Source organism: Pteropus medius, unplaced genomic scaffold (genome assembly GCF_902729225.1).
Source record: "Pteropus medius unplaced genomic scaffold, Ma_sr-lr_union100, whole genome shotgun sequence".
In the NCBI taxonomy this organism is placed as follows: domain Eukaryota; kingdom Metazoa; phylum Chordata; class Mammalia; order Chiroptera; family Pteropodidae; genus Pteropus; species Pteropus medius.
This window is the reverse complement of record NW_024340701.1, coordinates 16088101-16103249: the sequence shown is the minus strand read 5'-3', so window position 1 is coordinate 16103249 and position 15149 is coordinate 16088101. Positions and strand designations below refer to the sequence as shown.

The 15149-nt window shown below is 35.2% G+C and overlaps 1 protein-coding gene across 1 annotated transcript in view; it reads left to right on the top strand.

The window, feature by feature from the left end:
• Positions 1-15149, top strand: part of RPGR (retinitis pigmentosa GTPase regulator) — a 45553-nt gene that overhangs the window by 27603 nt on the left and 2801 nt on the right. The window contains exons 14-16 of the mRNA XM_039882945.1: positions 8492-8659; positions 10067-10124; positions 11420-11511. Of these exons, the coding sequence (XP_039738879.1) occupies positions 8492-8659; positions 10067-10124; positions 11420-11511 (318 nt within the window). The remainder of the gene's footprint in view (positions 1-8491; positions 8660-10066; positions 10125-11419; positions 11512-15149) is intronic.

Genomic DNA, 15149 nt, shown 5'->3' with positions numbered 1-15149 from the left:
GGGAGAAGGAGAGGAAGGAGATGGGGAAGAAAGGGAAGAGGAAGAAAACAGGAGTAGAGAAAATGAGGAAGAAGAGGGAAAATACCGAGAGACAGGAGATGAAGAGAGTGAAAGGCTAGGAAGACAGGATGAAGGAAAAGACTGTAGAAAAGTGAGCAAAATCAAAGGATCTGTGAAATATGACAAAGATAAAACATGTCAAAAAAAGTTTATTACTAACACAGAGGGAAAGGGGAAAGGGCATGAAGTACAGAGGTTTAGAATGCCAGTGCAGTCAAAACAGCCTTTAGAAAATGGACCACCAGGTTCTAAAAAATTCTGGAATAATGTATTGCCACATTATTTGGAACTGAAGTAACAAACTTTAAATTTAACCTGATTATGTCCATCCAAAAAATTTGATCACATTACATGTAATAGGCACTCAATACATTTTATTAAATTGATTTTATGTCATGGTTACTTCACCTGTGGTACAGTATGACTGATAAAGACAGTATAAGGCACTGGCATATTTTGGCTCCTCTTAAACTAATATCTTGGTGTATTTTTCCCCAGAATTATTAAACTATAACTAAAAATTACCAAAAGACCATAACATAATTAATATTATATATTCCTCATTAAAGACAGATTTAAGAAATAGTGTACTATAAGAGTGTTTTGTTTGTGTATACAACAATAGCACAGATCCTTAAGGGCTATAAAGACATCTGATTTCTTATAAATATGTTAGCACAGTTATTTTTAGTCTGATTAGTTTACCTACCACATAGAATAATTTTATAAGAACAAATGGTATTCTAAAGCTAACATGAGGAATTCACATTTTAAAGAAATAGTACTGTCTTTTCTATCTTTTATGTGTTCTTTTTGCAAAAATCTACCAAGTGACAGTTGGATTCAGAGCTCAGATCTTAATAATGTGATCTCTTTTAATTACTCTCTAGGCAAATGGCAGTATATCTAATGAAATAGAGATTAAGTTAAATGTGTAATTTGGAGCTATGTAAAACTTTAAGTATTTATCGGCCAGGCAAAGCTATACATTGCACCTCAGTGTCCTCATCTGTAAAATGGAGTGGATTAGATGATATACTGTACTTCTGACTCTTAATGTCTCACCTTCTGTAATTCTGTATTCCTAAACTCTTATAATTTCCATGCTTGACTGTACTCTCAGAGCCTTCATTTCCAGTATATGTTATGTATTCTCAATGTATTCTTCATTGATTATTCTGTAATTTTGTTTGTTGTTTGTCAGAATGTTTCAAGAGTAATAAAACTTAAATGTATACAGTCAGTAATTGTTTGTGAAAAAAGAAACTAACCTTAGATATTGAATTTTAGAGAGGTTAGATTGCCACTAGAGTAATTTCAGTCTTTCCTTAACATTTTCAAGGTATATAATGCACCTAGTTTGTTTGATTGTTCTTTATTCATAGTTCCCTTTTCAACTGATTTCCTTCCCATATCTTGGACATGAGGGATTTCTTATACTTTCTTTTATCAAGGAGGATTTTGATGGTAAACTTCCTGTGAATTTTGTGTACTTGAATTCTCTGCACATTTGATTCTCCTTGAGAAAGAATATGAGGAGAAAAACTAGAATATGAAGTGAAGAAATTCTTAGAAGCAACTGTAAATTTTGTCTTAGCTGCAAGGATCTCTGGTAGCCTCCCCTAACTAACCAACGTGCTGACTTGGCATTGCAGGGTTCTACCAAATTCTGTCACATCCATTAATTGTTAGTAGAATAGAATTAATACTTTGATAAAGATGTATGTGCTGTGTTGTTAATTCTAGTGAAAAGCATGGCTATTTAAAAATAGACTTAAGATGATTAAATAAGATAGATGACAAAAATAGAGTTCATAAAGGAAAAACCTTCAGGGATATGAGAGACTCTTAAACTCAATTTATTAATGTTAAAGATATAGGCATTCATCTTCCACTGAAGTGATAATCAGCAATACTGAAATGATATTCATAAAATGTGTCCACCTCAATATTTGAACTGATCTAGATAACCATTTTTTTTTAACAGCATTTCTTACCCATTTCTTCATATTTCCCTGGCCAAAAAATTTTTGTGCACTTTTAGAAGCAGGAATCCATGCAGGCATAGTGTTCTGGTCAAAAGAATACTGGCCTAGTCATTTTATTAACTGAATTAATACTTGGTTAAATAGACTGGAATAACTGGTTCCTTCTTTATTGCTCCCATCTGCTGGTTGATCAAGCTTTTACTATAGTGTATCAGTGATCATTTCTGAGGCAAGTATGAGTTGTGTATATAGAATCCATTGAGTTACAGTTTCAAATGAGGACTCTGGCAGAACAATACTTTAAGGTAAGCTACAAAGGAGTACCACAAAAGGATCTGCTGCTGCTAAAAAGCAGCATATGAGGTGAGTGCAATTAAAATGTTTGTAATTATTTCACTATAGAGATAAAACTTGCTGTACACATGTTTACTGAAAATAAAATGCTACCATGGAGGAAGGCGCTCTAATTCCTTCCTTCATTCTTTCAATTGTAAAAATTAAATGTGGTATTATATGCCCAGTACTTAACACAGAACTTAATATTTGGTACATATTATTTACTTAACAAATATTTATATACCAAGCACCAAAAAGAGAACAGAAGCTTCCCCAAACCTGGTGGATCTCAAGAAGTGAGGGCTGCTTACAGTTAACCTCCTGAGGCCCTCTTCCCTGTCAGGGATATTAGGTAGGTATAGATTTCTTGAATGAACACCAGACAGGTGAAAGGAGTTCCTGTGACTCTGCCTTAACTATTGGTAAACAATGCCCTTTTGTTTCCTGATACCCTCATGTTCTTAGGACTGCACAAAGATAAAAATATGTTCTGAAAACAGATATATGGCTTTCCTCCATTCAATCCTTTAATAAGAAGAAAATGGTTTTGTGCCTCGGATATGCAGAAAGGAAGATATAGCTCCTGATCTCAAGGAACTATTGGCTATTTGGGCTGACCAGAAAAATTTACAAGTACAGTAGAGTGCTTCAGGAGTGGCACTTCAGCTAGGAAAGGGTTTCCAAGGAGCAGTGGTGAAACATGAACGAAGTCATGAAACGTAAAACCTAATCAGTCACAAGTGGTCAGGGAGAGAACAGCTTTCCAGCCATGAGAGTGTTTTGGAGTCAGTGCAGCCTAGAGTTTCGTTGGTCCTGGACAGAGAGGCAAAGGACCTTATGTGTTTGTAAAAGATGTTAAACAACAAGAGTAAGATGATCACACTTGGGCTTCTATAACATCATTCTGGCAGCAACATGGAGGATGGATTGTAAGGGAACAGGCCCAGAGGCAGGGATGCCAGTTAGGAGGCAGTTATAGTAGAGCAGGCAGAGACTGGGACAGTGGAGATGGAGAGTTTGGTATGTATATATTATCAAAGGAGGTTTAGGGATAGAATTGGCAGAGTCCAGAGGAGCTGGACTGGGACAGTGGAGATGGAGAGTTTGGTATGTATATATTATCAAAGGAGGTTTAGGGATAGAATTGGAGGCCTTAGTAAAGAGATGTAGCTTGGAGGTAGGGAAAATGCCAAGCTTTTCTTGTTTCTGGCCTGCAGAACTGGGTAAAAAGAGTGCCATTCACCAGGGCTGAGAACAAAGGAGTAGAGGCAGGTTTGGAAGATGTCTTGGAGCTTGTTGATCCAGTAGATGCTCAACAGTCAGATACATGTCTGGGTCTGGAACTCAGGGGAGATTGCTGAGTATCACCAGCACGTATATGTAGTTAAAACTGTGGAGTTGAATGAGAGGCAGCATTCATAGTGCGGAAGGAGAACTGAAGACAAAATTCAGGGAAACATCAGTAGATAAGGGAAGGTTGAGAAAGGGAAGTCTGAGAAGGAGGCGAGGTTGGAACATTTACTAGGAAAGAGAGGTGCTGCCCAAACCAAGGAAGAGGAGGGGTGGAGGACTGCAGAGAGGCCCAGAGGAGAGCCAAGCAGAGCCCACATTGCCAGCAAAGAGTGATCTCCAGCAAGTCTGCTTTTTAGAGAAAAAGAATCAGAACTAGACTTTGAAAAATATCAGACAGAGAGTGCTACTAGAATATTTCTCAATTTAGTAAGAGAGATGTATATTCCAGAGACTTTGGTGCTCTGGGAAAAGAAAATCCTAAATGTTTAGTTACTATTACTATATACAATGGTATATAAGAATAGAATATTATTGAAATGGACTATCTACAAAATGGGAAGAGTCTGCAATGCTTTAAATATCAGTGGTAGCAGGGAACTCTAAGGGCAGCCATTATGGTCTTCAATTTATTTGAGCAGAGTTGGGAAAGAGCATGGGTTCTGAAGTCCAGTAGACCTAAGTTCAAATCTTAGCCCTTGCCTGATTAGCTCTTCTGGACACTTGGAAAAGTTGTTGTTGTTTTTTTAACCTTTCTGAGTATTCGTCCCTCTTTTAGTAAAGGGGGGGGTGGTCTTTTGATAATTAAATTAGTTAACATGAAACATGTTGAGGTGCAAATGGTGACCTGAACCACTCTAATTATCCTTTCTAATTACATCAAGTCAGATAGAGTGCTACCCTCCTGAATCCTATGAGCTTTTCTCTATGAATCTCACTTTTGTTTAAATATAACAACTCCCAAAAAAATTGGCTTATGTGAATAGATCTGTGGACATGAAATAGATTACAATAATGATAACCACACATGGGTCAAATACTGCCCCTCAACATTTGAAGCATGATGAAAGGCTGATTGCACTCACATGGTTAGCCTAAACTTTAGATGTTAGTGCTGTCATAGGGACCATAGATTTATCTCTGTGTCCTAATGTTTTTTTTTTAATTAAAATACTTAAAAAATAATTCACACATAAAGTGTAATCGATATCATGCATTTGTTTAAGCTAAAAGAGAAACTAAATTTTCTAAAAAAAAAAAAAAAAAACAAGTGGAAAATAAAAATGAAAGTGAAAATGAGAGTAAAAATGTGTACCAGCAAGATATTCTGTACCCTGAGCATTAGGCTCATTTTTGCAGGGCTGCTCATCAGAGTCAAACTGTAATGTATTTGGTGGCGAAAATACAGGATTATGAATTAAGTAAAGGATTGGTACATAGAAGGAAAAGTTTAGAGATTATAAAGTACTGTCTTTTGAAGCCAACAATTGGGAAGTCACAACTGGCAGCACATGGGTACAATCTGGCCTGCAGATTTACTTTGGTATATACAGTGATTCTTTGAACTTGTGAGTTTATCTGCTATCGGGAGATTTTACATTGAACAAAAGCGAACATTTTAAATGAACCATTTTTTAGTAATAAGATCTGGGACATTATGGCAAAATGTATCCATGCTTCTTGGTTTTCAACAATCCTCAGTCTGCACTAGGGATCTTATCTTACTTTTTATGGAGAGGCCTTTACAAAATTACTCAATTTACATACAAATGCTGTTTGCTCATGTTATTTTCTCTGTAAATAATCCTTTTAATCTTTATACAAACCCTCCAAGGTAGGCATTGCTAATATCATTTTCCCATTTTACAGATACACTGTAAAGTACATTAATTAGGCACCTCGTTCAGGCCATGATTGATAGAGAAAGGCTTGAAAAGCAGTGCTTAGGTCTTTGTATTTAATTCCCTTCCTACTCTTTACTCCTGCCTCAGTGATTTCTACTGTAATTAAAACATGAACTTAAGTGTTAACTCTTCTTGTCCTAAAGAAACCTTGAAATTGAGATTAAAATATATACTTTCCCACTTGATATGACTTAGATATAAAGTTTTATGTTCTATTAGCCTTTTTGGAAAACATTTTCTACCCTATATGACATTGAATCATGCCATAAATCCAGAATTGTATCATAAAATTTTATGCTTTTTAGTCCTCTTTTAAAACTTAAAAGAAAAACTTTTGAAGTTAATACATGCACAGGAAAGTATATATTTCATACATGTATAGCTCAATGTATATTCCACAAGCTGCACACACCCATATAGTTAACATTCCAGATCAAGGAAAAGCAGTGTCAGCTCCCTAGAAGCTCCCCTTCAACTCTCTTCCAGCCATTTCCCATCCCCCATCCCAGTGTGACCACTAGGCATACTTCCGATAGCAATCTCTAGTTTATAAAGCATGCGATGCTATTGTATTCTTAAAGAAACTGAAACCCCATGAGTAACATTTGGTTTCTTGATATTTCCCATAAGAAATGTAAAAAGCAGTGCCCTGGGCCATACCAAAGACTGCAGCTCCCTGTGCTGTGTCTGACCAATGAAACAAGGGTCCTTTTGTGGGACTCGGGCCCATTCACTTAACACAAGATGAATTTCCACTGACCACTCCAGACTGCCTTTGGAGTGATTCTGGTGACAAAAATGTATTTAAACTTTATCCTTTCTTTTATAAAATGACAGTATTCTGCCAATCTCTCCTAAATTGTTTCATTTTGAAGGTAAGTGCTATATGTAATTTAAAGTAGTTGCGCAGATGTGTATAGATTGATTTTAAATGCGCTAATAAGTGCAAAGTGCTACGATTGATGATGTGATTTCTAGTGAAAATGTCATTTTCTAAGAGCTTTTCTCAAATTTAGGAAATGATATAGTTCCAACAGTTTTTCATTGTTATAGATTTTTATAAAGTTAATGAGTAAAATTATTGTTCATTATAAAAGAGATAAGTGTTTTGTTTATTTCTAAAATAAGGTAAAATTCCATGTTTCTTTTTATAAGATCATGATAGCCTATGGTTACACTAATATGTTAGTTAACTAGTACAATTGGAGTTGACCCAGGTGTTAGATTAGCCAAACTCTCCAAGGAATGAGGACTTTGCCAGAACACAATTAACTAACCCTCCCTCTGGGAGATAGAAGGGTAGAGTCTGAAATTCTCTGTGTCAGGAGCACTTTTCTTTCTAGTGGCCCTCATTTATATACATTTATGACTATATCTATTTTTCAGCCAAAAGTCTTAAATCTAGTTATCTTTGTTTTCCATTCCCTTCCAAAGTCAAGCTGTCTCTGTTCATTTTAGCTACCCATAATGTATACCTGGCTAGGCCTAATATATAATATAAGACACTTAGAGGAGAAATCATGTAGAAAAAAAGAAAGCCTTAGAAGTTCTTGGTAAACAGTAGCTACCTTGTAGTTAACTCGACCCAACCTAAGCATGTCTATCCTGGTACCCTGTTCCCCGCTCCTGCGTTCTCCTCTTTTGAGTGCACTGCCTTGTGCCTTTTAATTAACCTATGTGAAGCCCTCCCAGGGTAACTTCTGAAACTTTTTTTTAAATCTCAAGGCTTCACTTCTGGATTGCTTTGTCTTCAGTGGAAACACTATTAGGCCTCACCCTTAGTGCTACTGACTTGAGAGTGTCACTCAAATCTGTTACTGAGGTGTGAAATATAAACATATCCTCTCCCTAGCCTGAACTCTCTCATATTTTTCTTTTTGCCAGAAGAAAGATGAGATAATTATTAGAGGCATTGTTTTCAAACCACCCACTAAAGATTCTGTTGGGAGTCAGGGTTATCCTTAGCCAAACAGCACTGAGAACTTGGCCACAAGAAGGTAGTTACAGTGTTGAAGGAATATAAAGGACATATATGGTCTGAGGCAAATAGGGCCAAGGTGAACTTTTTAAAACATTCTTCAAGGCAGTGGTTACTACTGCCTCACCTATTCTAGGGATCATTTTACCTTTAGTGAAGGGCATAAATGAAAAGTATAGGACAATATCCAATAAGGAATCTAATCCCTTAATGATATAAATAAGCAGTATTCCACCCCAAATATAAAATTGCAAAAAAAAAAAAATCTCAATATAGAATTTATGATAAAACTAATGTTTTCTGCCTATACTTAATAAGCATCACATGATTTACTCTCAGCCTATCAAATCCATAGATGGGCCATGTTATAATTTGGGGTAGCTGGACAGGAGTCAGATGGACTCGGTTTGGTTTTCCCTCTGCTATAAATAACTAAGAGCAAACCATTTAAACTGCCTATGTCCTTTTATCTTTTTCCTGGAATGTAAGTAATTGTGCTTACCTCTCAGTGAATTGTACTTCTGAAGTGATTTTAAATCCCTATGTTTTGGAAAATGAACATAATGAATATATAGATAGGTATGATTGTGTTATAATGTGACAATAGAAAGAAAGCTTTTTAACTTCTCTAGTTTAAAAGCATTCTTTTGAGACAGCCCTGAAAGCATTTTTTTCTATTTTAGCCTTTATATGGGTGCTAATAAACTTTTAGGAATCTAAGTCATTAAAAATGAAATAGAGCAGCATGCACAAAATCCTTGGTAACATGTTAACTTGACATGTAGCATGGGTTTTACAGTATTTTATTTCTTTGACTTCAGTATTTGAATTCATATCTGTGTGTTCTTTGAGACAGTATAAATTATTTATGATAGCAATATCAAATCTCTTAAAAAGAAAATCTAACTCTTCTTTGATTATCAATTTTGTCATAGGATCACAAACTTTCAGAAAATGAAGAACCAGAAGACAAGGATGAGGAAATTGATGAATATCTGGAAGGCGAGAAGCAAGCTGTGGAAGACAATAAAAATGTTCCTGCAGATGGCAACAGTGAAACCAGTGACAACTCAGGTGAAAAGGTATTAACAACCATTGAAAAGGTATGATGATATGTGCTTAAATTTAAGATCCTGCCTAAGAGAAAGCATATGGGTTCCCTGGTCTCTGGGTAGAGGGTAGATTTCACCTTTCTTCGGGATCAGAAATACTTCCATGAACAACTTTGCATGCTATAGGAAAAGCTTTGGCAAATTTATGAATGAGGCACACTTTGTTTCTAGCCCTCATTCTATACCTCTTGGTAGCATTCTATTCAGTGCATGAATAGAAATTAACTGATATGGGCCAGTATAGTATACTGTTGAGAAATTAACAATGAAGTTCAGCACTGGGTCCTTGAAATGATGAAATTACAAAGTTAGGAGCCCTATACTGGTGGTGGCAGAAATGGGATGTGTGTGTGCCCACATACATGTGTGTATTTACATGTGTAGGTACAAATGAAAATTGTTCACAGCAGTATTTGAGATTGTGATCAGTTCTGCAGAGATGCAGTCTAGAAGGAAGTATTTATAGGAGGAATAGGAGGAGGTATCACTGAGGAAGAAAAAGCCATCCTGAAAGTGGAGCTAGGGGTGCCAAAAGCATCTCTTCCATTTGGCAGTTTTGCTAGGAGATAATTGGTAGGTTTTAAATCATTCATTTGCTAATACTACCCTGGATTAATTTCGGAGGTATGGAATTCAAAAACCCAAACCGAAGGACACTGTATTGATTCACTTATTTTCATTTTCCAACCTCTTATGCAGAACACTGAGTTAATAATGCCTTCTCATTGATGAAACACTATTATCATTGGTCTGGTCAAGGCTCCTCTCCCTCTATTTAAACTGATCTTCTCTTAGCCCCATTCCCTTTCTTCCTATCATAGACAACCATTGAAACATGCTCAGCCTTCTATTTGAATGTGTACTTGTAAAACAGGTATTGTCATTTTTGTGCATGTATTTTTAATTTACAAAATGGTATTGTGCCATAGAGGTCATTCTCTTTCTTGATTCCTTCTTTCTCCAAGATTCTTTCCTCTTACTGAGGAAAAAAATGTGTTGGCAGTTAATTATTTATTTTCAGAGGGAGGGAACAATTCTTTTTATAAAGAATATTTATGAGTTCTACTTAGGATGGTCCCTAACATTTTTTAATGTAGAATTTATTAAACTCCAATTTGACATTATAAAATGCTGAGCTAATTCATATATTGATTAATGTTCCTAAATCTTCTTTTAGTAAATTTTTAAAGCATACAATTTTTTTTATCATACACTTTCAAGCTAGGAGTGACATTAGCAATCACTCAGCATCTAAGGCAAGAGCCCAGCAAAATGAAGTAATTGTCACATGTGTATGTTGTTAGCTAGAGGCTGACTGAAACCCTGCTTAAAAAGCAAGACTAGGTTTTCTAGCACAGCACAAATATGTTTATTATATTGTTTCTTGATTGTTTATAGGACAAAAAAAACAACCAAGAGGAACGGGCCATTTGTGAATACAATGAAAATCCAAAAGGTGTGAGCACATTTAACTTCAGAAGTATATTTTTAAAAAGACTAGGTACATAACATACATACATATGTACATGCACATTTTTATGCATATATGTGCCATTGCTGAGTAATTATAGCTTACACACATGTATTCTATTTTATACTTTTTACTGTCACGTTGCCCTCATAACAAGCTATGAAATATGTGACATAGGCTTAGTTGTTCTCATTCATAACCACCATAGCTCCTTCACATAAAAATATTCATATCACTCCTAGTTGTTCATGTGTCAGTGTCAAGTGGTTTAGGACAGCCTTTTTACTACCTTTTTTTTTTTCTTTTTAATCAGTAGTATTAAGTTGAGCTTTTGCCCCAAATTTTGATTTGTATCTCTGGTGAGCACTGCCGGACCCCATTGCTGTTGACCAAGCTGGCCTAGAGCCACAGCAGGCCATCTAGTTAATTCCCCCAGAGCCAAGACCTGAGTCTTTGATCTTACATGAACATTTAAGAGGAATCTTTTCCCAGGCCTAGCTGCTGATGCCATAGAACATAAAGACTGTGATCGCCTTTGAGACCTACATATCCACACCAAAATTATTTGTAATTTTGTTTTACGACCCCTATTTTATGTTTCCACACCATCACATAACATCAGTATGCTTTTTACTGTGTACTCATTAAAAATAACTGTCATAATAGTAGATATTTGATATGAACTTAAGCATTGAAGGAATATTTCCCCTAATACCTTTTCCCTTCCAACTTCTGTAGAAAGTGTAATAAGTTTTAGAGTATTTTCAAGAAAAATGTTAAAATATTTATCATCTCTAAGCATTCTTAATATATAGCCTAAAGTGTTAAAAAGAAGTTAAATGTGAGATTTAAGTAGTTGATAATATAAAAGAATGTGTATGCCTCATGCATATACTTTAAAAGTCATTATTCAACTACATAACATATGGATTATTGGGAATGCAAAAAAATAATGTCCACTTGAGTAAAAAGAATTTAATTATAACTAGGCTAATTTTTAAAAACGTAATTTATATTTTACAGAAGTCTTCCCTAACATTTACTGTTACCTTTGTAGCTACATTTGGGTACTGGTCATTGACTTTATCGGTCAGGCCATTCTGGGCTTTTTGCCTTAACTCAGCTTTTCAGGAAATAAGCAGTGTAGACTTTGTCCACTATTCCAGTGGTACACTCTTTTAGTATTACCTCATAATTCAGGGTTGATAGAGTTTCTCTGAAAGCATTAGGACTTTTTCTCATCAGTTAGAAAAAAAATTTCTAAATATATTCTATTATAGGAAACACGTCTGATCATGCAAAGAGCAGTTCTTCAGAAATCCTGGAAGATAGTGAATCCGCACCAGGCAAAGAAATAAAAATAACAAAGAAGGTAAGTGAAATGAACTTTTCATTTTAATGTTAAGACTAAAGTATTAAATTGCCCCTTCTACTTTTTATATGCTGATCCACATAATTTAACTCCCTTAATATGAGTTTTTTATGCCCAGAATCATGAAGAATTTCAGGTGATGTTTCACATTTTTATCATGCATATTTTTTTCTTTATTGGACTGTAGATTGAGTCAGGTTGTTCTGCCAGAATTTAATAGCACATTTCTTTCTATCATCCCACCTATGCTGATTTATCATACAATAAAAGATTCATAAAAGAACTGTATTGCTTAAATTATAAGAGTATAATAATCATGACAGTCTATAAGAGAGTAAGACAAAGCCAAGAAATAGAAAAGATAAATGCAAAAATAAAGATAATCGTGCTTAGAAAACATTACAACATGCTACTTCAGTCTCTCAGGAGATCACGAATACCTCTTCTCCTTTTAAGTAAGTTACTCTTTCACTTCCAGAAGAACTTTCTTTAATCACGAGCCTACATTTCAGGGTAGAAGAGGAAACATGGAAGAAAAGAAAAATGAAAGGCCTTGTTAATTCTTACTATTCAACCTTCAGGTCTCAGCTTAAGTGTCATTTCCATATAGAGGCCTTTTGTGACCAGCAGCACTTACCTAAATTATTATGTCTCACTATTATTCTCTCACATAACACGTTTTTCTTATCTGTCTTAGTATTTACCACAATTTCCAATTATATAGTCATTTGTATATCTGCTTTATGTTTCTCTCTCCCCACTGACCTTCAGCTCCATGAGGACAGAAATGATTTTCTGCTTTGCTTTCCAGTGTATCCTTAGCACTTAGTACAGTTCCTGGTACATGGTAAATGTTCAGTAAATATTTTTAGTTGACACTGAATTGTAAAATATAAGGGAGTAAGAAAGAGGAAAGCATGATGGTGTAAAACCAGGAAATGCCCTTAGGGTAGTAAACAGCCTATCTTTTGCCATTTTTGGAGGCATATGCCACTCTGAAATTCCTTTCAGAATTACTTCAGAAAATTTCAAAAGTTATTTTGGTCCTGATCTCTATATCTTTTACTAAAAATTACTTCATGACCATTTTCATCTTTATAAAAATTGTCTTATAAATTTGGATTATTATGCCCAAAAGATAGTTGTGACCTGGCTCAAATGACACTTTAGAATTATCCTTAGAATTACAACAGATGTATCATCAGAACATTTGGTCGAGGTTTATATTCCCTGTCTCGTAGACCAGAACATTTAACAGATACTCTATTACTTCATAGTGTTCCTGTAAATATTTTTTTCCAATTACGAGAGCTTGGGAAAAGACTATGAAAAGAAAATCAAAATCGGGAGGAAGATGAAAAGTAAAGGAGTCAGGAGACATAAAAACCTAAGGAGAGGAAAAGTGAAGTGAAGCAGCAGAAAAAAATATTGGAAAACATATCTCGGACCAAATAAAAGTTTATTCTAGATCTAGAACACGTGGTCAAGTTTCAGGAACTTTTCAGGCTCTCTAGTCTTCAGCATTGCCCGTAGGTGGTAGGATTTGGATGCACAGGACAAGAGAGAGGGCTGAGCGAGGGAAGGAAGGCTATGTGGGAGACAGAGTGGCACGCGCCTGTAGGAGTAGACCAAGCAGGGTGCCCGAGCACCAGCACCAGTGAATGGGACAAAGGTTAGGCCGGCCCAGGATACAGAGGGCTGAAAGTGCCAGGCCGAAGAATTCGGTCTTAAACTTTGATTATGCTTAAATTCTCATTTATACCTAATGGAAAAATATATTTCAGTAAATATATATTTCCTTGGTTAAAGGAAAGAAACAGTAATGAAAATTATATTTTAAAAATCAAGCAGTAATAAGTGTATTCCCTACATAAGAAATATGCTGTTATTCTACATATTTTAAAGAGGAAATAGATAATTCAGGTAAGATTTTTTTCAATCATTCCTGCATGACATTTTTTATCTACAGTGTCTCTATCCTATTTACACCATCCAAGCCAAACAAATCAGACTTTTGAAAACTTAGAAAATAAATGATGCATTAACTCATATCAAAATAAATACATGTTTGAGATTTTGCTTCTCCCCCCACCCCCCAATTAGACAGACACTCCAAACATACTCTGAAAAAAAGAAATTTAATAGTGACACTCTTGGTGTCTACAAGACAGAATTCACCATTAAATTTCATTTTGATGATTTTAAATGTTTCAGATAGCCAGAATAAGACCTATGATTTTAATTGGTAGCAGAGATATTTTGGTGTAGGTGATCGTTACATCTGGAAATTACCAAATATTGTTTTTCCAAAGTGTAGTCAATGTTCATTATTTAGATCCACTGAGAAAATTGTGTTATTGACTTAATTTCCTTGCACTCAAGTAAGCTAATGAAAAAAGCAGTAAGCTTTTCATCTATTAAAAAGAATTTCTTTCCATCATGGAATTAGTTCATTTGTCTATTTCTTTAGCATATATTAATTGGGTGTCTTTTATGTGCCAGGCCAAAGGCACATGCAGAGGTTAAAGATCGAGTGCCTTCCCTCAGAAACTAGCTGGAACATGGCAGATTCCCTGGATAAGTTCCTCATGCCAGTTCACAGTCAATAGATTTCTTATGTATTGTCACTACCATAAATAAAAGAGTCTGAGAGGAGAATTTCTCCACCAAAATTATGCCTGTGGATTCTTGCCTTTCCTGGCAACTACCTTTTCTCTGATGTTATGTCTTGTTCACTCACCATCACAGCTATAGCTCAGTATGTTAACCTCAAGTACACAATTAGCTTTACTCTATCTTGTGAGGGAAATCTGAGGTAAATTATACATATGGTCTATCATTGTCAGTTTATATCAGGTCTCTTTCAGGTCTACCCAATAATTTCTCTGCTTTTTAAAAATAGCTTTATTGAGGTATAATTTATAAAAAATAAACTGTACATACGTAAAGTATGTAATTTGATTAGTTTTGACATACGTATATACTATGAAACCATAATCACAATCAGGAGAGTGATCAGTGTCATTTTAGGCAGAAGGTTCTTTGTGACTCTTTGTGATCCCTGTCTATACCCTCCACCCTCTGCCATCTTCAACAAACCACTCATTTGCTTTCTGTAATCATACATTATTTTAAAGTTCTAGATATTTATATAAATGAAATACTACCCTATGTACTCTTCTTTTTTGGTTTGGCTTCCTTAATTTAGCATAACTGTTTTGAGTTTCATCCATGCATGTATCAATAATTAATTCCTTTATATTTATTGCTGAGTTGTCTTCTATTTTGAATTAATTTTTATGTGGTGAAGGTATGGATTGAAGTTCTTTTTTTTTTTTTGCATATGGACATCTAACTGTTCTAGCACTATTTGTTGAAAAAGAGACTAGCCTTTCTCTACTGAATTGCCTTTGCACCTTTGTCAGAAATCAGTTGACTTTTTATATGTGGGCCTATTTCTGGACTTTGTGTTCTGTTCCTTCAATCTGTTTATCTTATGCCTGTACCACACTGTTTTGATTACCGTAGCTTTGTAATAAGTCTTGAAATCAGCAAGTTTTAGTTCTCTAACTTTGTTCTCTTCCAAACTTGATTTAGCTGTTCTATACCCTTTGCATTTCCATGTGTATTTTTAGAAT